The 26,207-nt window shown below is 34.7% G+C and overlaps 1 protein-coding gene across 1 annotated transcript in view; it reads left to right on the top strand.

Moving 5' to 3' along the window:
• The window catches only part of NHLRC2 (NHL repeat containing 2), a 59,708-nt gene that overhangs the window by 9,525 nt on the left and 23,976 nt on the right, over positions 1–26,207 (top strand). Inside the window, exons 3-5 of the mRNA XM_027596349.2 lie at positions 11,654–12,109; positions 14,089–14,210; positions 22,265–22,394. Of these exons, the coding sequence (XP_027452150.1) occupies positions 11,654–12,109; positions 14,089–14,210; positions 22,265–22,394 (708 nt within the window). The remainder of the gene's footprint in view (positions 1–11,653; positions 12,110–14,088; positions 14,211–22,264; positions 22,395–26,207) is intronic.

A 26,207-nucleotide genomic window follows, 5' to 3' on the forward strand; every position in this document is an offset into this window, starting at 1 on the left:
TTCCCATCTCTCCCTAATCTTTACTTCTTCAAAGAAGTGTTGGGTATATTCACCAGAAAGAATACATGTATGTATATTTTGATGTAATGTATGTTATGCTATATATATATATATATATATATATATATATATATATATATATATATATATAGTGTGTATGTATATTACACATGTAAAATATGTAGAGATTTGACTAATGAATTCTTATTTAATTCATTGGGTTATAATCATTACCATCATTATTTAGATGTTCATATTGTCCCTGTTTGACGAATGGAATTCTCTTCAGGCTATCACCCGTGTCCTTTTGACATGTCCTTATCATTCTTTGAGCACTTCCTCACTCGGCACAACAAAATATTTAAGGGTTCCTCTTGTACTTTCCCAGCCCCTTCCCCGAATCAGCCATTTCTTCAGGGAGTTCTGATTCCTTATAGTATTGAATATTGGCAATGGTTTTTTTTTTTTTTTTTTTTTTTAAAGATTTTATTTATTTATTTGAGAGAGAGAGAATGAGAGACAGCATGAGAGGGGGGAGGGTCAGGGGAGAAGCAGACTCCCTGCTGAGCAGGGAGCCCGATGTGGGACTCGATCCTGGGACTCCAGGATCATGACCTGAGCCGAAGGCAGTCGCTTAACCAACTGAGCCACCCAGGCGCCCCTTGGCAATGGTTTTGAGAAACCAAGATCTGGGCACTACCTGTGCTCATTGCTACTGCGGTGTCTTTGCTTCTAGTCCCTCTCAACTAACTCGAAATTTACTTAGGCTAGTCCTCCTCACTCCCTATGAGGTTATGTTATTCATTTGAAGTACAGTTAGATTCATTTGTTTGTATTTTTAGTTGGTTTTGTTTGTTTTTGAGGCTATAAAATTTAACCATGGTTCTGAAAGTCAGAACTATACAGAAAGTATAGTTCTATCTACCTATCTCTTCTCCCTGTTTCTGTCTTCCCATTCTTTCCATCCCATTCTTCCATTCTTTCTATTTTCTCTTTTTTAAAAAAATATTACTGGTGACCTATTCTAGACGTTTTTGTGCATTTTGCTTTTTTAATGTAGCAGTGTATCCTGGTAGCCACTCCATATAGAGAACTTCCTGATTATTTTTAATACTACACAGCACCCCATTCTGTGTGTGTGTGTGTGTGTGTGTAATTGATAATAATTCAGTCACTGTCCTAGCCTATCTTTCAGCCTTTAGGTTGTTTTCAATACTTAGCAGTTACAAACAGTTACTAACTCTGTGAATATGTTTTTATATTGCTGGTGGCATATCTTAAGGGTAAGTTCCCAGAAGGAGGATTGCTGGGTCAAAGTTAAATACATATAAGTATAGTTTTGTTAGGTATTGCCATATTCTGCACCAGGAGGGTTGTACTAGTTTGTGTTCCTGCTAAGAGAGTATGAAGGTGCTTCTTTCCCCACTGCTGCTCCAGTAAAATGTATTGACATGTTTTTTAATTTGTACTGATTAAATAGGTGAGAAATGGTATCTTGGTGCAGTATTATTTTTTAAGTAAGCGCTACACCCAACATGGGACTCAAACTTAAGATCCTGAGATCAAAAGTTGCATGCTGTTCTGAGTCAGCCAGGTGCCCCTTGATGTAGTTTTAAATTGCATTTTAGAATGTGGTTGAAAATCTTTTCATTTATTTGTGGGTATTTATTTTAACTGGAGTTTTGTCTACCATTATATACTCTAGCTGGTTATTGTATAGGTATATAAAAACTATTGATTTTTATCTGTTAATTTTGTATTCTGCTTCCTGAACTTTTATTACTTGGTTTGGTTTTATAATTGTTTCTCTGTGGTTTCCCTAACATGGTATATTATCTGCAAAGAAATTTTCCAAATCTTATTTCTGTAATTGATTTATCTAATTTTGTTGGCTAAAAATCCCCTCCCAGTTAATTATTCGGTAGTAGTAGAGACAGTGGGCACCTTTGCCTTGTTCTTATCTTATTGGAAATACTTCTCATTTTTCTCCGTTAAGAGGCTGGTTTTAGGATTTAGTTATATTTAATCAGTTAACAAAGTATTGAGGGACAAACTTTTCTAAGTAAATTATATCTCAATATAACATGTTAAAAACAGGAATCTATCTCTCCTATTTCTGGGTTTGGAGAATTAAGGCCACCTGATTTTGAATCTCCTCATTTATCTTTTCCTCTTCCTCAAACGTAAAAACAAAAAGGAGAGTAACTAAAACCACACTTGATCATTCATTCAGCAATACTAGGAGACAGAGAATATCATGGTCTTCAAATTACCTGTAAGTTGAGAAATAAACTGAATTCCATTAAAGGTCCTCTTCTTGCAAGCCTGCAGGTGCTGGAACAGGAATGGGAGAGGCTTACAAGACTCCATGAGAAAAGGGAGAGTGGTTCACAGGTCTTGGGCGAGGCACAGAGTGACCACCTTACCAGTAGAAAGAGAAACTCCAACACTCAGTGCCAAATACCGAACACAGGTTTGGATCATAGCACCAGCTCTTGAAAGAGTGTGGGACTAAGAACAGAAGTCTGAGAGAAGCATTGCTTCTTGGAGGGAATCAGGTATAGAGGTGTAGTTTCCTTTGAAGATAGTCTACTTAAAAAAAATAAGAGGGAAAAGTTAAGGATCTTGCAGGAAAAAAAAAAAAAAAGTACACATCAGTGCCTCCTTCCAACAATGCTATCCAAAAATGAAACTGCACAGAAAAAGGGAACTATTGGAAAAGCACGCTCTCCACCTAGTAGCCCTGTCCACAAAATGGATGGTAATATTAAAAAGCAGATCACATCCACATAAAACTGTAAAAAGCTGAAAATGTGATTCAGAGTTGAAATGCTGATGAACATTCTTAAAAATGATCACAAAATTGACAAAAACTGCAACACAATCCATATTGAATTATAGATGGATAGATACGTAGATCCTCAAACGGCATTTAGGAATAATGAAAAAGGATCTTGAATCAGAAATTCAAAAGCTAAGAATGGAAATGCCCCAAAGATGTAAGAAATGAATGGTAATTGAACTCAGCAAAGTAATAAGAAAAATATCAGAATTATGTTAGAAATAGACTAAATTACAAGGTGCCTAAGGGGCAGTAAATTCATATAAAAATGTAATGGCACTGAAGTAAAGCGGGGGTAGAACAAACTTAGAGAATGAAAATAAGCTAAAAAGAAGTAAAAACAAAGGAAATGATTGAATAGAAAGGCAGAAAAGGTCCAACATAAGACTGCTTGGAGGCTGAAGACAAAAATCAAAACAACTGACCAAAACTAACATGTAAAATTAGAATCCAAAAAATGCTCTGAAAATAAAAGAAACCTTGAGTCTGCATATTGAAAGGCACTACCAGATACCAGGGAAAATTGACACAGAGCAACAGCCCAAGAAGTATCCTGTTTTAAACTATTACACTTTAAAGATGTTTAAAAAATATCTTCAGGACCTCCAGGAAAAATGATGACTTTCAGAAGCATGTAGATTAGACAGGACAGACTTTACACAAAAAACATACAAAGCAAAGCAACAGTACATTTTTAAGAATCTTATATAGAGAAACTACAAACCAAGGATATTATAGCTAACCAGCTATCTTTAAAGAGTCAGTCAGGGATATAGAAAACCAGTTTTGAATGTCCCAAGAACTCAGAGAATCACCTGTGAATAGATGCACTTTCTGGTCAATCTACTTGAGAGATAGATGGCTTCTTCTAACCAGGGGTGACTAAGGAAACTGCCAGATGTATGGCTGAAGATTTCATATGTGTACTTATGATGAGAAATAATAAAGAGTTTATTATAGGCACTTGACCTTATATGGTTGTGGGAGCTGCTTATCTAGTCTGCTTATGACGGTTAACTTGTGTATCTGGCGCCTCAACTTGAAGTCAGCAGGTCAGGCAGTTGAAAACGAAAGATGGAAATGAAGTAAGGGAGAGCAAAAGGAAACTGCCACCTGCAGGCATGAACTGGAACCCATGCAGACTTCCAACCTAAATAGTGAGGTGACCAACAGAGTAAGTTGGTGTTCTTTGTTGTGGAGTTATACACTCGTCTGACCCAGGAGTTGGAGAAGCTGAGGGAGGAGATCTGGCAGGACCTGTGGTACAGCTATGGGGCTTAGCTGCTCACGCACAACCGGCCAGCCAGCAAGGTGAGACAGCAGATAAGCTACAGAGTGTGTGAGATACGCTATCACGCGGGGCCCTGCACCAGTCTTCCAAGGAAAAGAGAATATGGCTGCCGCCGCCTTTGCACCTTCCGGTTCGCTCACAAAATATCTCTTACAGTAGAGGATAAGAACTGGGCAGGGAATAGAGTACTGGGAAATAGTTCCACTTTAGCTAAATTGATAAAATATAACCCTGTCACCTGTGGGTAGAAGAATAATGTAAAATCATATAGAGGTAGAAAGAATACAACTAAAGAAAGGGAAAAAGGGAGAGAATGGAAAACAGAAAACTATTGATTATTGTATAGGTAATAGGTGGGAATTAAAGGATGCCATTTAAAAATGAGTAACCAGGGGTGCCTGGATGTCTCAGTCGGTTGTGTCTGACTCTTGGGCTTCTGCTCAGGTCAGGATCTCAGGGTTGTGAGATCAAGCCTGGCATCGGGCTCCACACTCAGCATAGAGTCTCCTTGAAATTCTCTCTCTCTCTCTCTCTCTCTCTCTCCCCCCCTCCCCCTCTCTCCCCCCTCCCCCTCTCTCCCCCCCTCTCCCCCCCTCTCTCCCTCTCTCCCTCTCTCCCTCTCTCCCTCTCTCTCCCTCTCTCTCCTTCTCTCTCCCTCTCTCTCCCTCTCTCTCTCCCTCTCCCTCTCCCTCCCCCTCCCTCCCCCCTTCTGTTCCTCCCCCTGCATGTTCGCGCGCTCTCTTTCAAATAAATAAATAAATAAATTATTTTAAAAAATGACCAGATAATAAAAGATTATGAAAAATGGGGATTAATACTTTGTAAAATGATAAAAAGTAATTATTACAAAGGTAACCACTGGAATAAAAATACAAACCTTCCTAAAATCCAAAGGACATTTTTTTTAAGTTTTTATTTTAATTACAGTATAGTTAAGATACAGTGTTACATTAGTTTCAGGTGTACAATATAATGTTTCAAAAATTCTATACCTAGTGCTCATCATGACAAGTATACTCTTAATCCCCCTTCCCTATTTCATCCATCCCCCCACTCTCTTCCCCTCTGGTAACCGTCAGTTTGTTCTCTGTAGTTAAGAGTCTGTTTCTTGGTTTGTCTCTTTCTCTCTTTTTTCCTTTGCTCGTTTGTTTCTTAAAATTCCACATATGAGTGAGATCATGTGGTGTTTGTCTTTCTCTAACTTATTTCACTTAACATTGTACTCTGTAGCTCCATCCATGTTGTTGCAAATGGCAAGATTTCATTCATTTTTATGACTGGATAATATGTATACATATATGTGTGTATATATATATATCACATCTTCTTTATACCCAAAGAAACTTTTCTTACAAAAAAGGACACACCATATAGAGAAACCCAGACAAATATAATATATACGGAAATTACAATAGAGGAAAATATGAAAGAATTTAGATCAGACATACCAGTTGTATCAATAAATGTCAATAAGTTTACCCTCTCCTCTGGAAAGAAAAAATCCAACAATTCCTATTTTGTGTTTCTCTTTATTTATTATTCTTAATCAGGAATAGATGTTGGATTTTGTTTTGTACCTCATTAATTCCTGGTTTTATTTTCATTTCTTTCTCTGTGCTTTTGATTTATTTTGTTTTCCTAGATTTTTATTTTTTTTAATTTTCATCATAAGTGTACTCTTTAATCCCCATCACCTATTTCACCCATCTCCCCACCCACCTCCCCTCTGATAACCATCAATTTGTTCTCTATTGTTACGAATCTATTTCTTGGTTTGCTTCTCTTTTTTTCCCCCCTTTACTCATTTGTTTCTTAACTTCCACATATGAGTGAGATTATATGGTATTTGTCTTTCTCTGACTTATTTCACTTAGCATTATACTCTCTATCCATGTTGTTGCAAATGTTAAGATTTCATTCTTTTTTATGGCTGAATAATATTGCATTGTGTGTGTGTGTGTGTGTGTGTGTTACTTTTTTTTTTTTAACGTCCTTTGTCCCACACGTTTATCTGTTCATTTATGGATGGACACTTGGGCTGCTTCCATAGTTTGGCTATTGTAAATAATGCTGCAATAAATATAGGAATGCATGTATCCCTTTGAATTAGTGTTTTTGTATTTTTTGGGTAAATACCAAGTAATGTGATTACTGGATTGTAGGGTAGTTCTATTTTTAATTTTTTGAGGAACCTCCATACTGTTTTCCATGGTGGCTGCACCAGTTTGCATTCCCACCAACAGTGCAAGAGGGTTCCTTTTTCTCCACATCCTCACCAACATTTGTTTCTTGTGTTTTTGATTTTAGTCATTCTGGCAGGTGTGAGGTGATACCTCATTGAGGTTTTGATTTGCATTTTGCTGATGATGAGTGATGTTGAGCATCTTTTCATGTGTCTGTTAGCCATCTGGTGTCTTCTTTGGAAAAATGTTCATATCTTCTGCCCACTTTTAAATTGGGCTGTTTGCTTTTCGGGTGTTGAGTTGTATCTGTTCTTTATATATTTTGGATACTAACTCTATCGGATGTGTCATTGCAAATACCTTCTCCCATTCGGCAGGTTGCCTTTTAGTTTTGTTGATTGTTTCCTTTGCTGTGCAGAAACTTTTTATTTTGATGTTGACCCAGTAGTTTGTTTTTGCTTTTATTTCTCTTGCCTCAGGAGACATATCTAGTAAAACATTGCTATGGCTGATGTTAGAGAAATTACTGCCTATGTTCTCTTCAAGGATTTTTATGGTTTCAGATCTCACATTTAGGTCTTTAATCCATTTTGAGTTTATTTTTGTGTATGGTGAAAGAAATTGGTCCACTTTCATTCTTTTGCAGGTAGCTGTCCAGTTTTCCCAACACCATTTGTTGAAGACACTGTCTTTTTCCCATTGTCAATTCATTCCTCCTTTGTCGAAGATTAATTAACCATGTAATTATGGGTTTATTTCTGGGTTTTTTATTCCATTGGTCTTTGTGTCTGTTTTTATGCCAGTACCATACTGTTTTAATTGCTACCACTTTGTAGTATAACTTGAAGTCTGGAATTGTGATACCTCCAGTTTAGTTTTTTTTTTAAGATTTTATTTATTTATTTGACAGAGAGCAAGCACAAGTAGGCAGAGCAGCAGGCAGAGGGAGATGGAGAAGCAGGCTCCCCACTGAGCAGAGAGCCTGATGTGAGGCTCAATCCCAGGACCCCGGGATCATGACCTGAACTGAAGGCAGATGCTTAACCAACTGAGCCACCTAGGCACCCCTGTTTTTCTTTTTCAAGACTACTTTGGTTATTCGAGGTCTTTTGTGTGTTTTCCTAGATTTTTATAGCAGGGTAGTTATCTATTTTAATTTTTGATATAAATATTTAAGGCTCTGAATTGAAGACTATGAATTTTCTTCTAGTATTTTCATTATCATTTTTTAGAAATTCTGTAATTTTGACTTCTGTTTCACCTTTCTGTCAAGTTGATAGAGAGTTTTTAAATTTCTTAGTGGAAAGGTGTGAGATGGTAGAAAATATATATATTGGTTTCTGCCCTGGGTTCCTGGCACAGAGGTCCTGAAATTCTTATGACTTCCTAAGTGATAAGAGCACTAGGGCATCATTTGTTTTAATGTTTGGTTTTTGACCCCAATTCTTGACAGCATTCCTGAATCCTGTGGAATTTCCTGGGAGATTAACTGTGTTTTATTCTGAGGTGACCTTTGGTGGGCTTCTGGTTGGGAACTGATCACCGGAAGGAAAGAATAAGCCATGATTAGAAGCTTGGGATTTTCAGTCCCACTCCCCATTTACCAGAGAGGGAAAGGGGCTGGAAATGGAGTCAATGATCTATAATGCTTATGTGATGAAGCCTTCATAAAAATTCCAAGGTATGGAGTTCAGAGAGCCTCCAAGTTGGTAAACACGTGAGGGTGCTGGGAGAGTGGAGGCCTTGGTGAGAGCATGGAAGCTCCACCCCCATTCCCACAACCTGTCCTGTGCATCTCTATCATTTGGATGTTCATCTGTATCCTTTATCATATCTTTTTATAATAAACTGATAAACCTAACTGTTGCCTTGAGTTTTGTGAGCTGTTCTAGCAAATAATTGAATCCAAGAGAAGAGTCAAAGGAATCTCTCATTTGTAGACAAGTCCAACAGAAGTTGAGGATAACCTGGGGCCCTATTACTTGTGATTAGCATCTAAAGTGGCAGGCTTGTGGGATTGAGCCCTTAACCTATGGTGCCTGCGCTAACTCTGGTTAGAATCAGAATTGAATCATGGGACACCCACTTAGTGTCACAGACAGTTGCCTAATGTGGGGAAAAAAAACCATATTTCTGGTGTCTCAAGTGTTCTGAGTGTGGTCATATTGTGAGAGTAAAGGAGAAACACACAGAAATAGTGTGTTTTTCCTAAACAAAAGGCCTCTTGGGGTGCATATGTGGCTCGGTTGAGTGTCTGACTGTTGATTTCAGCTCAGGTCTCGATCTCAGGGTTGGTCTTGAGTTCAAGCCCCGCATTGGGCTCTACACTGGGTGTGGAGGCTACTTAAAAAAAAAAAAAAAAGGACCTTTTGTTTTTTGTTATTAATATTCAGTTTTATTGTATTGTGGTTAGAGTGTATTCTTTATAATGCTTTCTTGGCGTGATCAGTATTTATAAATGCTCCATGTATACTTCAGAGGAAAGTATATTATCACAGTACGGTTTGATACGTATCAATAAGGTCTACCTCACTGATTATGTTAATTAGGCTTTATCTTATTTTGTGTTGGCTTGATGTGGTTCACACTGAGAGCAGTGTTTTCTGTTTTATTAAGTTGCTTTTATTACTTGGTACATGGATATTCATTACTGTTTTATCCTATTATTTTATCCATGTTGTGAATGCTTTTTGCATTAAAATATGTCATGTTTAATGCTTTTGGGCTTAAAATCTACCTTGTCTAATATTAGGATCATGACCTTGTATTGCTTTTGTTTGCCCGGTGCACATTTGCCTACCCCTTTATTTTTAGCTTTTCTGGTTAACTTTGTTTTAGTTGTATTTCTGATATACAGAATGTATCCAAGTTTTTTTCTTTTAATAGTTAAGTCCATTCGTATTTACTTATGATTATTATGGATAATCATTATATGTATTAGCTTTTATTTGTTGTGTTTCTTCAAACGATGTATTTTCTTTGCTATTTTATTTTACTAATTGCTTTAGTTAGAAAAAGTATTTTTCTTTTATTGGTTATCTTTGTACTTACAAATTTAAAAAAGATAGGTAACATTCGTTGAGCTTTTACAGTATACTAGGTACTATGCTAAATGTCTTATACAGATTATCTCTTTTAATCCTCAAAACTGACCTATGAGGCAGTTACTATTATTTTCCCAATTTTATGAATAAGAAAACTGATGCCCAGAGAGGTTAAGTAACTTGCCCAAAGTAACTCAGCAAGTGGTAAAAGCCAGAATTTGATTACAGGGAGTATGACTCCAGAGCTAATGATTTTTTTTTTGAAAAACTTTATTGTTGCATAATTGACACCCAGTAAACTGCACATATTTTAAGTGTATAATCCTTCCCACTCCTCCCCACCACCCTTCTTCCCAGTGCCTAAACAACCACTGATCGGTGTCAATTTTGTGTGTATCTTCTTTAAAAATGTTGGTGGGGTTTGATTTTTAATCTTTGGTTTTTGGAGTTTATGGTGAGTCCTAAACATGATTTTCTTTTAATTTATCCTATTTGGAGTGAATTTCTTGAATTCTTGAATTTCTTGAATTCTGTAAATTTATATCTTCAGTCGAATTTTGGAAGTTTTGGTATTATTCAAATATTTTTTTTCTGCCGAATCTTTGTTCTCTTCTGTGATTCCAAATCTACATTCATTATATCATTTAAGCTGTTCCACAGGTCCCTGAGGTTCTGTCCATTTTTGTTTTCCAGTCTTCTTTCTTTGTGTTCCTTATATTGGATAATTTCCATTGAGCTATTTTTAGGTTTATTGACTCTTCTCTCTGTCATCTCTTTTGTACCATTGAGCTCATCCAGGGAATTTATTTTAAATATAGGATTTTTGAGTTCTAAAATTTTCATTTAGTTCTTTTTTATAGTTTCTATTTCTGTTTGTATTTCCTATCATTTCATTCATTTCAAGCATGTTTTTCTTTACCTCCTGGAGCATGGTTATAGTTCCTTTAAAGTCTTTGTCTACTAATTTATACTTCTGCTTTATTTTGTGCTGGTATCTGTCACTTGTTTTCATAGATATTCAACTTTCTTGGTTCAGACTCTTAAGTTCTGTCTCATCTTCTGTCAGCTCTGCTCTCCTTTCATCAGCTCAGCAATTCAATTCTTGGTTCTTTAAGCCTTGGTGGTACTGTTGTAGGCCTGCCTCACACATGTATAGTTTAGGAGTTAAGCCAAGACTTGTGAGTGTTCATACTCAGAAATGGGGAGTCCCCTTCTCTGGCTCTCTTCCCCTTGGAGTTTCCCCAACACCCTCCAGTCTCCCTGGCTCCTTGGGCCAGGAAGGGGTTTCCATTGTTTTTGCCACCTGCATTGCTTACAAACTGGGGCCCACCTTCAGTGCAAAGCCATGAAGGAGAAAAGAAAACTGGAAACTCCCCTTCAGGGTTGGCATCTCCAAGTTTTGACCCCCTGCTAACAATGTACCTGCTTTTGTGTACTTTTCTGGGTCCTTAGGGGGGCTATATGTGTATGTGTGTGATGTATGTGTTGGGAGTTAATAGTTACAAATGGAAGGATGGGCTATCAGGAAATTACATCCCCTAATTTGGGTTTTCTTTCTTCATGCTGATGTGCATAGTTTTTGAAATTGTCATTTACATAGCCATTATTACCTCTGTTACCTTGGTAGTCAATATTGAGTTCTTTCTCTGAATCCAGCCAAAGCTTTTTCTTTTTCCCTGTATCATCTTTTTGACATACTGTGTTGATTAGGTAAAAGAAACATGTTGTTCTTAGTTTTTAGTAGTTCTGTTATCTATAATTAAGGCTTGTTTTAAGAACCATATAATAGGAATTTTAAATAAATCAAAGACCTTATATTATAGAAACATCTTGCTTATATTTGTTCTGTTAATCTGTAATGTAGGTAGGCCAGAAAAATCTAAGAGGATAATATGACAATAAAGACTAGCAAAAAGCAGTCATAGTCACTATGAATTTCAAAGGGGCTTATAATAGGTGGGGAAATAATAACAGTATTTCAATATCTCTGTAAGAAGTTAATGCATTTTTAAAAAATTTGTCTAGATAAAGGACACAAAGAGGTTCAGTCCTGAAATAGCCACATGACTTTGATCATATGTATTTTTATGTAGTTATCAAGATTGTCATGAGATTTAGATGTTAATTTTTTTATACGTGTGTTTAAATGCAGTTGAAAACACTATTTTAGTTCTGCCCTTTAAAAAAATAAAAACTCTGAAATGTTTATTAATGACCCATAACCTAATGTGTGGATGGTGACATTCAAACTTTAATACTTTATAACGTTTAACTTATAATTTTTCCCATTTAGATGGTCTTCTGATTGTTGGTGTTCACTCGGCTAAGTTTCCAAATGAAAAAGTCCTGGATAACATTAAGAGCGCTGTTCTTCGATACAACATCACCCACCCTGTGGTTAATGATGCAGATGCCAGTCTTTGGCAAGAACTAGAAATTTCCTGCTGGCCAACTCTGGTCATACTTGGACCCCGTGGAAATATGTTATTTTCTTTGATTGGAGAGGGACACAAAGATAAATTATTTTTATATACTTCCATAGCTTTAAAGTATTACAAAGACAAGGGACAGATCAGAGATAATAAAATTGAAGTAAAACTCTATAAAGATTCTTTGCCACCTTCACCATTGCTGTTCCCTGGCAAAGTAACAGTAGACCATGTTTCTAATAGATTGGTAATAGCAGACACTGGACATCATAGAATTTTGGTCGTCTGGAAGAATGGACAAATTCAGTACAGCATTGGAGGTAAAGTTTGCTTCTAACTATGATACATAATTTATAGTAAAAAAAAAATAGCTCAAGGAAATGTGTTAAAAATTGAAATTTATCACCCTGGTTTTAGATCTAAAACAGGCTCTTATTGACATCTACATAGTCAATAAAATCTGTTAAGTACATTCTTCTTAATCCTGATTACTCAGACTGAATTGACATCTAGTAACGTAATAGTCAAAGAGAAGAGTAATTCATCTCTTTGCAATCCTGCTTTAGTAACGTATGCAGCATTAGTACATAAAGTAGGGGTATCTGCATTCCTAATGCAAATAAACTAGTCTCATTCCTAAGCCCTGGTGCTATTCTTAGGATGCCTACATATTGTTCCCCTAGCTCTTGAATTTTTCACATTTCTTTTTCGTTTTTGTTAGAGTATGTGTTTTATGTTTCTTTTGTTTCAGCAACTTGATGTTTGGGTTGATGACAGGCAGTTTTAAGAATTGTTGCTTAAAAATTACCCGTTGTAGTAGGTTGATTTAAATGGTTAAAAGGTTTTTAATGGTATAGCTTTCAGAATGCTGTAAATGAATATTTTCCTTTGTTAAACAGAAAAACCAGCAGCAAGCTACCTTTCCCAATCATGTTTTTAGGGATAGTGGTATCTTGTGATAAATTAAAAGTTATTCTACAATAATTTTTAAAAAATTCTATGGTCAGATACAATTAGGAAATATTGGTTAGATCTGTTTAAGAGACATTTGTTGGTGGTGGTGTCACTGTACTCCTCCATCTTTTACTCTGCTTGTATACCTCATGAATATTCAAGAGAGGTTATACTATACAATGTATTCCAATCTAAAGGGACCATGATACTCTCCCTTTTTTCCCATAGGGAACTCCCATTAACAACAATAATAGTATTATTAATAATAGTAATAATAGCAAACATATATATGCCTGGCATTATTCTAAGCACTTTACCTGTATTAATTTAGTCCTCACAATGCTATGAGGTAGGTATATTATTAGTTCCATTTTACAGAAGAGAAACTGAGATATAAAGAACTTGTTTAGATCATCAGCTAGGAAAAGGTAGAGCTTAAACTAAGTCACTTGGATTCTTGAGTTCATGTTCCTAGCCACTACATCATACTACTTCTCTAACATCTAGGACAGCAGAGTTCTGCAAAGCATAGTTTGGGAGTGCTGACTTAGAGGCTTTGAATGGTTTATTGTCTGGTCATCGAAATAACAGTTATGTTTTTATGTCGTGTACTCTCCACCCTTGAAACTCTGCATGTATTAGAGAAGCTGAGAAGTAGGCCATTAGACCAGAATCTCTCTTTGTCTCTCCAAGTGTCTATAGGATATTATAGAACTTTGTGGCAAAGTGAAATAGTAAATATGAAGGTTTCTTAACCTGGGGTACGTAGACTACTATGAAATGCTTGAATGGCCCTCAGGATCTAGGAACCCCTTGAAATTGTTTGTGACATCTTATGGGTATATATATTTTTCTAAGGAAAGTGTTCATAATTTTCAATGTATTATCAAAGGAGTATATCTTCCAAAATTGTTAAAAATCATTCATCTAGATGTGAAAAGATTAAAATTATTTTTAACTCTTTCTAGTCTATGTAATAGATAATTAAGATAGTTTAAAAAATATATTCTCTTCTGATATATACTCCTAAAGTAACCATTATCCAGTAAGCCCTTTCATTAGCAAACCTTACTCTTGAGAAAAACATATCTTGGGAAATTGTTTTTAGGTGAAAGTATCATGCTATTTATATTAAAATCCCAGCTTTAAATACAAATTTTATTTATTTATTTTGGTTTGATTTATTTATGTCGTAAAATGATTACCACAAGAGGTTCAGCTGACATCCATCTTCCCCTATAGATACAATAAAAAGAAAATAAAGGAAAAAAAATATTTGGGGGGGTTTACTATGAGATAACTTTTTAAGTGGAAAAAAATTGTCTTGTGGCTTTCTTTCTTTTAGGACCCAACCCTGGAAGAAAAGATGGAATATTTTCAGAGTCAACTTTTAATTCACCACAGGGTGTAGCCATAAGGAATAATATCATCTACGTAGCAGATACTGAAAACCACCTTATAAGGAAGGTAATTTTCAATTTTAAGTACAGTTTTAATACTTCTAATCAGAAAAAAAATGGTATTTACTTGCTACATTAAATTTTTGGAATGAGAGGGTGATCCTTAAACACTTCAAATCCTCCTTATTCAGCTTTTTTCAGAGGTAACTGCTTTAGTTTTATTCTTAGGTATCTTGTTTTCCTGTAGTAGTCACAGAAGACAAACCTATCAATCAAGTCTTTTTTTTAATCCTTTGTTTCAAAGTGCCTAATCACCCCAAAGCTCCTCATTTTGCAGTATTTTCCTAACCACTGTTTACAGAGTAATGTTTTGTCCTTTTTCAGTTAAATTTTCTCAAACCTAGGAAAAAAATCATACCACTCCCACCTCCCTTCAGCTCTAATGCTTTGCCTGGAAATACTTACCCAGTCAGTCTTAAAATTTGTTTTACCTCATTTTTTAAAATTTTTAAAGATTTAATTTATTTATTTGAGAGAGAGACAGAGACAGAGCACGAGCAGGGCGGAGGAGGCAGAGGGAAAGGGAGAAGCAGACTTCCCCCTGAGCAAGGAGCCAGATGCGGGACTCAATCCCAGGACCCTGAGATCATGACCTAAGCCAAAGGCAGATGCTTAACCAACTGAGCCACCCAGGTGCCCCTTGTTTTACCTCATTATAAAAGTTATATATGATCTTTTTTATTAAGCATGAATTAATACATAAAGGTAAAAAAGGCTCATACCATCTATTCTAGCTCCTTAGAGATAACTAACCATTGTTAAAATTTTTGTCTTTTCAGTAATTTTCTATTCCTATCAAATAAATTTATATTTAAAAGACTGTCTCTAGAGAATCCTTTTTTAAACAAATGAAATCATATTGTACATACGTAATCTTCTGCAGTTCTTTTAAATTTGTTTTCCATATTAATCACATGAATGATATGACTGCATAGTATCCCATTGTAGAAGTACTTAGTTATTTTAAACATTTCATATGAATGAATATTTTGGCTATAATCCATTGGCCTTTAAGTTGCTGTCTATTTAGAAAATAATTAAGTTCATCTCACCCATCCTGCCAAAACACATTATTGCAGGTACTTCCTTGCTTTTCTCAATTTTTTTCTGTATTAATATTTATGCCCATTTGGCAATGTTATCATGTAAAATAATAGGAAAAAACATGTAGAACTTGTGATACCACTGTAAGGTAAATTTCAATGAGGTCATGAAATTGTTTTTACTGCTGAAATCTTAAGCACCTAGAATAGGGGCTGGCCCATTATAAGTGTTCAGTAGGTATGTGTTGAATGAATTTTTGAGCAAATAACCTATTTAGTGAAATATTTTCTAAAGTGTATATTCCTCTTAATATGAAAACATGTTATATGAGGCAAGGATTTTGTGGATTTGTTAATTAAAGCAGATTTATTCTTTAAAAGTCTTGGAGACTTTGTTCTTAGAGACTTTAATATGTTAATATATTGTGAATACATTAGTGGGGGGATATATGTGCAGTATTTCTAAATTTATTTGACAAAAGAGCCCTTTTTAGGCAGAACTTTTTGTAGGACTAATGATTTTATGGTATGTCATGATTTCCCACTTTGGGAAAAAATGCCTTTCTGTTGTTACCAAGTCCTTAAAGGTCAGTGTTTCTTTATCATTATCTTTTCCATAATTCATCATAGTGTCATGGATATCTAACAAGGTGTTGAAGTAGTAAGATATTTAGCCCACAACATTCATGGTATACTTGTCTTTTTTTAATTCTATGTTTTTCTCTTGCTTTAGAACTTAATGGGTTTTATGAGGGTTCTAGAGGGGAGGGGGGTGGGAGGATGGGTTAGCCTGGTGATGGGTATTAAGGAGGGCACGTTCTGCATGGAGCACTGGGTGTTATATGCAAACAATGAATCATGGAACACTACATCAAAAACTAATGATGTATGGTGATTAACATAACATAATAAAAAAAATTCTAACTAAGAAAAAAAAACTTAATGGGTTTTAGAGTATTCATTGCATTTCAAATACTTTTTAAGTAGCATAATCACAAAAATTTAGGTTACATGAACTTATTTTTAAATTATATGACTTAGTTTAATGTCTACAAAAAAAAGTGAGATGGAATTATTTCTTCTTCTCTTTTTAAATATATAAAAATATTTATTGTTTACTTTTGTTTAAGACCTTATTTGCAGAGGATTGATCATATGTTCATATTTCACAAATGTCATTGTTTCATGCAGACCTGACTTTTGTTTAGAATAATTTCTTTAGTAATTTATAAATTCCTTTTTAGCCCCACTCTCATTCCCCCTGCTATTCCCCTACATAAACATAACTTGTAGGCAGCCATTCTGGCACATTTAATTCAAATCTTTCTATTTGTATATGTAATGCTTGTGTGTGTTTTCCTAACAACTTTATTGTGATATATTTTACATAGCACTCATTTCAAGTATGTAATCCAAGAATTTTTAGGAAATTTAGCAAGTTGTACAACCATAGCCATAAATTGTTTTTAGAACATTTTCAGTCCCCTGTAAAAACCCTCATGCCCAATTACAGTTAATCCCTATTTTCACGCCCAGCCCTAACCTACTCTCTGTCTATAAATTTGCCTCTTTTGAACATGTCATAGATATAGAATCATATAATATATGGCCTTTTGTGTCTGTCTTCTTTTATTCTGAGCAATGTTTTTGAAGTTCAACTATGATGGTAGCATATCAGTAGTTTATTCTTTTGTATTGCTGAATAGCATTCCACTGTGTAGATATACCACGTTTTCCACCAGTTGATAGATTTAGTGTGTTTACAATTTTTGGTTGTAATGAATTCATATAAGAATTTTGTGTAAACATACATTTTCATTTCTATTGGTAGATACCTAAGTAAAGGAATTGTTGAGTTATATGTTTTCTATTTTATGTTTAACTTGTTAAGAAACTGCTAAACTTTTCCACAGTGGTGGTACCGTTTTACATTTCTACCTGCAATATTTGTGGGTTCCATTTTCTCCATATCTTCACCATTATTTGTTATTTTCCATTTTTTAAGTTCTAGCCCTCCTACTAGGTATGACTTGGCCTCTCAGTGTGGTTTTGATAATAATTTCCCTAATGAGTAAAGATGTCAAGCATCTGTTCCCATCCTTAATGGACCGCTTGTATATCTTCCTTTGAAAAGTGTCTGTTCAGATTCTTTACCTGTTTTTTAACTTGGTTGCATTTCTTGTTATTGAGTTGTAAGAGTTCTTTATACATTCTAGATACAAATCCCTTATGGGATATGTGATTTTTCAAATACTTTGTCACATTCTGTGGGTTGTCATTTTCACTTTCTTAATCATATCTTTTGATGTACAGAGTTTTAAATCTTGAGGATTCCCAATTTTTTTCTTTCATTGCTTATGCTTTTGGTGTCCTACGTAAGATATTACATTGCCAAATGCAAGATCATGAAGATTTACTCCTATGTTTTCTTCTGAGAGTTTGATAGTTATTGGCTCTTACAGTTCAGTCTTTGCTTCATTTTGAATTTATTATTTTTTTTATATGATGTGAGGTACGGGTCCAACTTCATTCTTTTGAATATGGATATCCAGTTATCCCGGAATCGTGTATTGAAGAGACTGTTTTTTCTCCATTGAGTAGTCTTGGCAACCTTGTGGAAAATAATTATTCATACCTCCATGGGTTTGTTTCTGGATTTTCAAGTCTATTCCATTGACATATATATCAGTTCTTATGCCTCTACCACACTGTTTTGATAGCAGTAACTTTTAATAAGTTTTGAAATCAGGAAGTAGGAATCCTCTCACTTTCTTCTTTTTCAACATTGTTGTGACTGTTCTGAGTCCCTTGCAATTCCATATAAATTTTAGGATTAGCCCATCCATTCCTGTAAAATCCTGTTTGTTTCTCATATAAATAATTGTCTGCCAAAACAAATGGGAATTTTATCTTTCCCTTCTTATTTTTACACATCTTTTCTTTTATTGTTGGCAAGAACCTCAAATGCCTTTAAACATTAGCAGTAATAGTGGATATCTTGTCATGCTCATAATCTTAAAGGGAGTAGATTTTCTCCAGAAGTGTAATATTTTTTTTATAACTTTGGGAAATAAAATTATTCATGAGGTTAAACTTTCCTGGTTACTAAGAATTATTTTATTATATAATTTTATTAAATGCCTTTTCTACATTTATTGAAATAACTGTATAGTTTTTTTGCCCTTGGTGCCTTGATGTAATGAGTTAATAGATTTTTGTTGTTCAGTCACCTTTTTATTCCTGGGATAAATCTTACCTAATCATGATTTTTTTTTAAAAGTCAAGTTGGATTTGATTATCCCAAATTAAATATTTTAAAATTCATGTTCACAAATTAAATGGCTCTATATTTTCTTATACTGTTCTCACCTGATTTGGAATCAAGGTCACACCAACTTCATCAAATAAGCTAATTAGTTTTCACTCTTTTTCTGTTTTTTTGGAATAATTTGTCTAACATAGGGATTAATGGATTTTGAATATTCATAAAACTCCCCTGAAACATCACCTGGGCCTTTGGCTTTTTGCAAGAGGAATTATCATAACAAGTCTTTGATACATTTCTTAAATCAAGATGTATTTCAAGGACCCATCCCTAGCTGCCTATTGTATTTTTGCAGATTGGGTTCAGTAAAATACAAATAAGGTTACATTGATGAATATTCTTTACAATTTCAGGAGATTATAGAACAGCCACTAAAAATGCAAGAGGATACTGCATAACTAAATCAATATAATTCACCATAGTAACAGAATAAAAGATAATAACCATATGATTGCTAGATTAGGTATTAAATGTTTTTAAATGTTTTTCTATTTATGATAAAATTAGTAAACTTGAAATGTAAATGAACATCTTCAATATGATAAAGGGCATCTGCAAGAAGCTTATAGCTATGCTTAATGCAAATTATTGAATGTTTTTCCTCCAAGATTGGGAACCAGGCAAGGATCCCCATTCTCACCATACCTGTTAAAAATTATACTGGAGGGCGCCTGGGTGGCTCAGTTGGTTAAGCGACTGCCTTCGGCTCAGGTCATGATCCTGGAGTCCCAGGATCGAGTCCCACATTGGGCTCCCTGCTCAGTGGGGAGTCTGCTTCTCCCTCTGACCCTCTTCCCTCTCGTGTTCTCTGTCTCTCACCCTCTCTCTCAAATAAATAAATAAAATCTTTAAAAAAAAATTTATACTGGAAGTACTAGCCATTGTAATAAGGCAAGAAAGGGAAAAGGCATATAGGCTGAAAAAGAACTGTCTTTATTTGCCAATTGCATGTCACATACATAAAAAATTTTAAGAAATCTATGAGAAAAGCTACTTGATAAATGAATTTAGGAAGGTTGCAGAATACAATGTCAGTATAAAAAGATCAACAAAGTATATATTTATATACTAGTAATAGGTTAGAATTTTAAAATTTTATTTACAGTAATAAAAAAATACATAGAATAAATTTAACATTGCTGAGAAAAATTAATCCAATAATTGGATTGGAAGGCTCAATATTAAGATATCCGTTCTCTCCAAATTGATCTGTGGATTCAATGCAATCTCAATCAAAAGTCCATCAGGCTTGACAAGCGGACTCCAATATTTTACATGGAGGTTGCAAAACAAAGAATTTAGTAGCCCTAAAGCAATCTTGGAAAAACAAAGTTAAAAGACACACTATGTGATTTAAAGACTTACTATAATGCTACAGTAGTCAAGACAGTGTGATACTTTTATAAGGATAGATGTGTATTTCAATAAAAAGGAGTGGAATGTCTAGAAGTAACCTCATACCTACACAGTTATTTGATTTTTCAAAAAGCATCAAAGTAATCAAGGGAGAAAGGAAAGTCATTTCTGCATATTGTGCTTGAACAACTACATACTCATATGGGGAAAAAAAAGAAACATGATCTCTACCTCACACATCATATTACAAACATCAATTCAATATGCATCACAGCCCTAAATGTAAATGTTAAAACCATAAAGTTTTTAGAAGAAAACATGAGAATCTTTGTGACTTGCAAGTAGGCAAAGGTTTCTCAAAGACAGGACATAGAAACAATTATAAAAGAAAAAAATGATAAATTTGAATTTATCAAAATTTAAAATTCATTAAAATTTACTGTTAAGAAAATGAAGAGAAGCTACAGGCTGTCAGAAATTAGTCACAAAAATTTACAAAACATATCTGAAGGGACAAAGATCCATGAAATATAGTTTCCTACAAATAAAAAATGGGCAAAGGTTTGAACAGACCTTTTTCAAAAGATGTAGGAATGACCACAAACCCATAAAGTAATCGACATCACAGGTTAAAAAGGAAATGCAAAGTGAAAGCATAATGAAATACATCCACCATAATGGTTAAAATTAAAAAGACTGACAAGAAAGAAAGAGAGAGAGAGAGAAAGAAAGAAAAGAAAGAAAAGAAAAGAAAGAAAAAACAACCGACAACACCATAGTTTGGCAAGGCAAGGATGTGGAGCAATTGGAACTTGCACAGATGGTTGGAGAAAATACGGAAATGATAGACCACTGAGAAAAAAACCTTCTGGCAGTTTTTTTTTTTTTTAATCAAACTAATCCTATAACTGCCCTATAACACGGCAGTTATAGCCCTGGGTATGTACACAAGAGAAGTGAAAAGATACCTTCAGCAAAAGACTTCTACAAGAATATTGAGAGCAACTCTATTTGAACCCCCCAAACTGGAAATAGTCCAGGTATCCATCGGTAGGAAAATAAGTAAATAAACTGTGGAATATTCCTATCATGGAATATTGCTCAGCAGGAAAAAGGAACGAACTACTTATATATGAATAAATCTCAGAAACCTGTTAAGTGAAAGAAGCCTCACGCACAAGAGTCCATATTGTTCAATTCTGTTTATCTGAAATTCTGGAAGAGATACAACTGACCTATGATGGAAAAACAATACTCTTTGCCTCTGGGGGTAGGAGTGATTGGAAGGAGGCTTAAGGGGACTTACTAGAATGAAGATAACATTTGATATCTTTATGTAAGTTGAGGCTACACAGATTAATGCATTTATGAGAATTCATTGAATGGAGCATTTAAGGTATGTGCATTTCATTGTAAGTTTTGGCTCCGGAAAAGAAAATGGACCTGAAAAAATATGGAACTCTTGTTAATTATAAGCATGCTGAGATACTTAAGGTCAGCGTACTGATGTTTACAGTTTACTTTGAAATGCATCCAAAAGTGTAAATGGATTGAGGGATTGATAGCTCAGTAAGATATGTGATAAAGCAAGTACGTGAAATGTTGATATGAGGTCGTGGGCGTATGGATGTTTGCTGCAAAATTCTTTCAACTTTTATGTTTGGTAATTTTCATGATAAATTTGGCGGAAGGATCTCAGGAGATGAAACCAAAGCATCTTTTTTTCAGTAGACTTCATTGTTTCAGTTTATAAAGTAGAGGCAGTGTAATGGGGTAGAGCTAGAACTGCCTGGGTTTAAATCCCAGATCTTTGACTTACTAGCTGTGGGATCTTGGGAAAGCTGCTTTATGATCTGTGCCTCAGTTTCCTCAATATTAATCAAAATCATAATCATAGGTTATTATGAGGATGGATGGATGGATGATTATTGGATCAGTGCCTAGCACATATTAAGCTCTATTATTTGTCAATTACTAGTCAAGCATAATTGAAATATATACATTTAATTTTAAGAAACTTGCATCTTTCTAGATTTTGCTTTGAAATTTCAAATTTCACTTTAACATATTTTATAGTTAAGATGACATCAACACCAATCCTGGTAGAGGCCAGTGATGAGGAAGGGGGGTGGGTGGGGAAATGAAAAGGACTAGTTTTGTGCATTTGAATAACAAGCTCGCCCTATACTTGATTAGCCCCCCCTTTTTTTAGCCCTTTTTTTTTTAAGAGTATTTGTGTTGCAAAAACTTTCTATATGTTCTATTGGAAATCTTCATGTACCAAAAGGAAAAAAACAAAAGTAACATGCATTGCATAAAACTTGTTAATTTTTATAGATTGATCTAGAAGCTGAGATGGTGAGCACTGTAGCTGGCATTGGAATTCAAGGTACAGATAAAGAAGGTGGAGCTCAGGGAGAAGAACAACCCATTAGCTCTCCTTGGGATGTAGTTTTTGGAACGTCAGGTATGTAAACTTTTAATACTAAATATAAGTAAACTTTGCTTAACAAATGTAAGATTTTTAAAATATTCTGGGGTTCATTTGGATTAATTCTAATTGCTAGTTATTTTATAATTTTATTACCTATGGTGGGATTCATTGTGTAAAAATAAAGCCGGCAGTAATATATATAACTTACAGTATATATTGTTATATATAACATTACATATTATATTTTATACACAAGTAGACTATATATTTAACTCTAATGTTAAAGAATTTTGTCTTCTGTAGTTTCCAATTAATATAGTTCTGAATATTCTTAAATTGGAAAGATTGTAGTTTTGGAACTTCAAATGATTATTCATGAACTATGCTGTTTAACAGTGCCTTTTTATTTAATTTGAAATCCAGAAATGATAGCTGCTTTTTTTAGATTATTAAAATTTGTATTGAAATGTGATAGCTCCATTTGGGTAATTAAAAAAAAAACTTTACTGAATTATATAGGTATTGATATCTTTATAATCTTTATTACCTGTATTAATTTGACTAGAAATCATCTTGGAGCATTAGTACTCTTATTTTTCATTGGCCCTCAGTGATTCTGAGATAGTTACACATCTACACATCTAAAACCAGAGTAATGAATAAAGAAAGTTAGTAGAATACATTGAAAATGGAATTTTGTACTAAGTGGTTTGTATGATCTGAATTATATTTATAGAGTGAATAAGCACCAGGTTAGTTTAATGGCTTTACATTTGAGATAATTTCCTATTGTGATGTTAATCTGGTTATAATTCAAAGACCTTAATTTTTTCCATTGTGATTAACTTTATAAAGCTTTTAATATTCATAAAATAATTGAATGAACTTCTGGTACTACCGCACTTAATAATAACTTAGGTATTTTGCATAAGTTACTTTTGAGACTTTTATTTTTGGAATTCTGTGTCCTGATAATCATGAGTTGTTTTAGTGGCTCACAGGGAGAAGGAGTTGGGAAGGGAGGGGAGCAGTGTGTCCCAGGCACACTCAATCAATAAGGGGATATATGCAGAGAATTTTAAAACAGTAGTAAAACCAGCTACAGTTCAGTCTTCTTTTTGTCACCATGCACGGCCAATTCTAAATAATTTCAGGGTTAAAAATACTCATCCCCCCCCCAGGACTTATCTGTCCGTCCTGCCTCCTTGCCTTTGATACACTGAGCTATTTGAACATAAACCTTATAGACAGAAAAATAGTCTGAAACATCTCTCTCGGTAAAATAGTCAAGAGTGGGTGGGAATTGTTACTTTGGTATGCTGTCACCCTCCCTCATGGGAAAAAGAAATTTTTTCTCCCCTTAGCATGTAAGCCTCCGGGAACTTAAAGCTAATAGTGCATATAGCAATTCATTTATAGGTATTTACATTTTGCAACCTACAACTTGTATTTACTCTATTTGTTAGTAATTGCCACAATAACAGTTCATAAGAAATCATCCCAAAACTCATACGAACCTAAACCTTTATTTCTTACTCATATATAGGATTGGGGTTCAGCTGATCAAGGCTAAGCCTGGGCTTGGTTCCAGGCTGTTTCTTGGGTCTAGATCTGCCCTGTTTGTTTCTCAACCTCCTTGAACCGATAGCTGTCTGAAGCATATTCTTTTGTCAGAAGGCAGGAGCACAAGAGAGTAAGCCCAGTTAAACACATTTGAAGCCTTTGCTCATGTCGTAACTGCTTACCTACTGTTATTAAGCATGTCACATGACTAAGCCCAAAGTCATGGGGCAGGGATACACACTTTGCCTACAGTGAGGCTCTGGTAAGGGTATGAATGTGTAATAGTACAACAGAGGAGTAAAGAATTAAGACTAGTAATTAAGTCTGTCACATAAATCAGAAATTACATTGCTTAAAAACAGGGTGTACTTTACTGGATACTTTTATTTAGTTGGATTTATTTACATATTTTTTTCTAGGCTAAAAGTTTTTCATACTTTATAGCATGGAATCTCTGGTTGTTTATTTCCTATTGAGAATGTACCCAGATTGCTTTCTAAGGAAAATCTTGGGTCTATAGACAAGTACCCTCTCAGCTTCCAACTGAATAATGTGCTGAGACTTATGTCTTTATTAAGCTCAGTTCTCAGGAAAGGAAGTGAGTCCTACCTTAGCTCAACAGATCATTAAGAGCATATGGCTCTGCATTTCACTTAGAGCTTAGAATAGCTTCACTCCAGGTACTTGGCAAAAGGAGTAATCTTGAATGCACTTAAGCTTAACACCTTTCAAAATTCTCAGAGAAAATGGTTTTCAAGCACTATATGAAGGACCTATAATCACAATGACAACTCTAGTCCAAGAGTTTTTAACCTTGAGTCATATACCCCAGGCATTCCTGGTTAGGCTTTCTGAGGTACTTAAACTTCTCAGAAATTCTATATAAGATTTGGGGGAATTGGTCAGATTTTCATCAGAATTTTAGAGTACATTACCCAAAATTATTTTAAGAGCGCCACTGCTTTCAATTACTCTAAAATCTAATCCTGGGTTAATGTATATTGTCAGAGTATAGGGAAATTGGATTACAGAATATTCTTAGAATTGTTTTTACTAAATAGTAGTTTGGCATCCTGTCATTCATTAAAAAATGTGTCACCACATTTATATCTGTATGTATGCATGTGTGTTTGATATGTATTTCATCAAAACACAGTCCTATGGGACTTGTTACGATTTTTACTATAGGGATCTGTTGGTAGTTCAATCATTACCTTATAAATAAATTTCTCTGCTGGAGAAATTTTTTTCTGATCTCTATATTATGGATAATACTTTTTTCCCTAAGTATCAAGTTTGATTTAAGCTCTTTGATAATTTGAATATCATAACTGATTGTATTTGTTTTGTTGTACTGATTGCCAGAAAACTTAGAGACACATTATCTTTAGCAAAGTATAATGGAAACACGGCCTTCCTTCTTTGGTGTGAGTACAGCTTCATCTCTCTTTTCTACCCTATTTACTTATTGCTTCAGTTTTTTATTTTAAATTTTTTTATCAGTATTTCTTTGTAAGCTACCTGAATCCTTTGTGGAAATAAAAGTAGAAGTAAATGGAGTAGAACCCATTACTAATGTGATTGACTATGATAACTGGTCCAGTTAGAAAAGAAAATCTTTTAAATCTGAGGATCATAAAAGTAAAAATACTTTCTTCTAAGAACTATAAGTGTACATTATTAAACCAATCTTCTGATGTAGGACCAAAGCCTTTTCTTCATGTAGCCCCTGACAGTCTTGTACCACTCCAAATAAACTATTTGGATTTCCTTAAATGTGATGAGAATTTTCAAACACTTGCAAGGAAGTCTGAGGGCTGCAGTGTTTTTAACTTATTCTTTCAATTGTCTTTCCACACTTAGTTCAACAGTTTGACTTGGCTACTTGCCTTTATTGAGTCTTTCCAAAGTATTCAACTTTGTTTTCATAAAAACAACTTTCCATTTGCATTCATATTGAATTGGTCACTGTATATATAAATTATGTAATCGTACAACTGGTTTAAACAGATGTGGAATTAAACGCAACTTGAAGGGGACTGGCTGAGAAAAATTGTTCATATAAAAACTTAGGTTTTTTGACACTTTAAGAGAATATTCCTGAAATTCTACCATAGTTGTGAATTTGAGAGAGGACGGAATTATCAGGAGGAAAACATGGAAAACTAGATTCGGGGTTGTGGTATCTTCATCCATTAGGCTGTCCTGCAGCACCAGTAACGGCTCACAGCTAGAGCTGGCAGCCGCAGACAAGTCGCAGGCATCTGAGTAAGAAATCAAGTT

This window comes from Zalophus californianus, chromosome 15 (genome assembly GCF_009762305.2).
Source record: "Zalophus californianus isolate mZalCal1 chromosome 15, mZalCal1.pri.v2, whole genome shotgun sequence".
In the NCBI taxonomy this organism is placed as follows: domain Eukaryota; kingdom Metazoa; phylum Chordata; class Mammalia; order Carnivora; family Otariidae; genus Zalophus; species Zalophus californianus.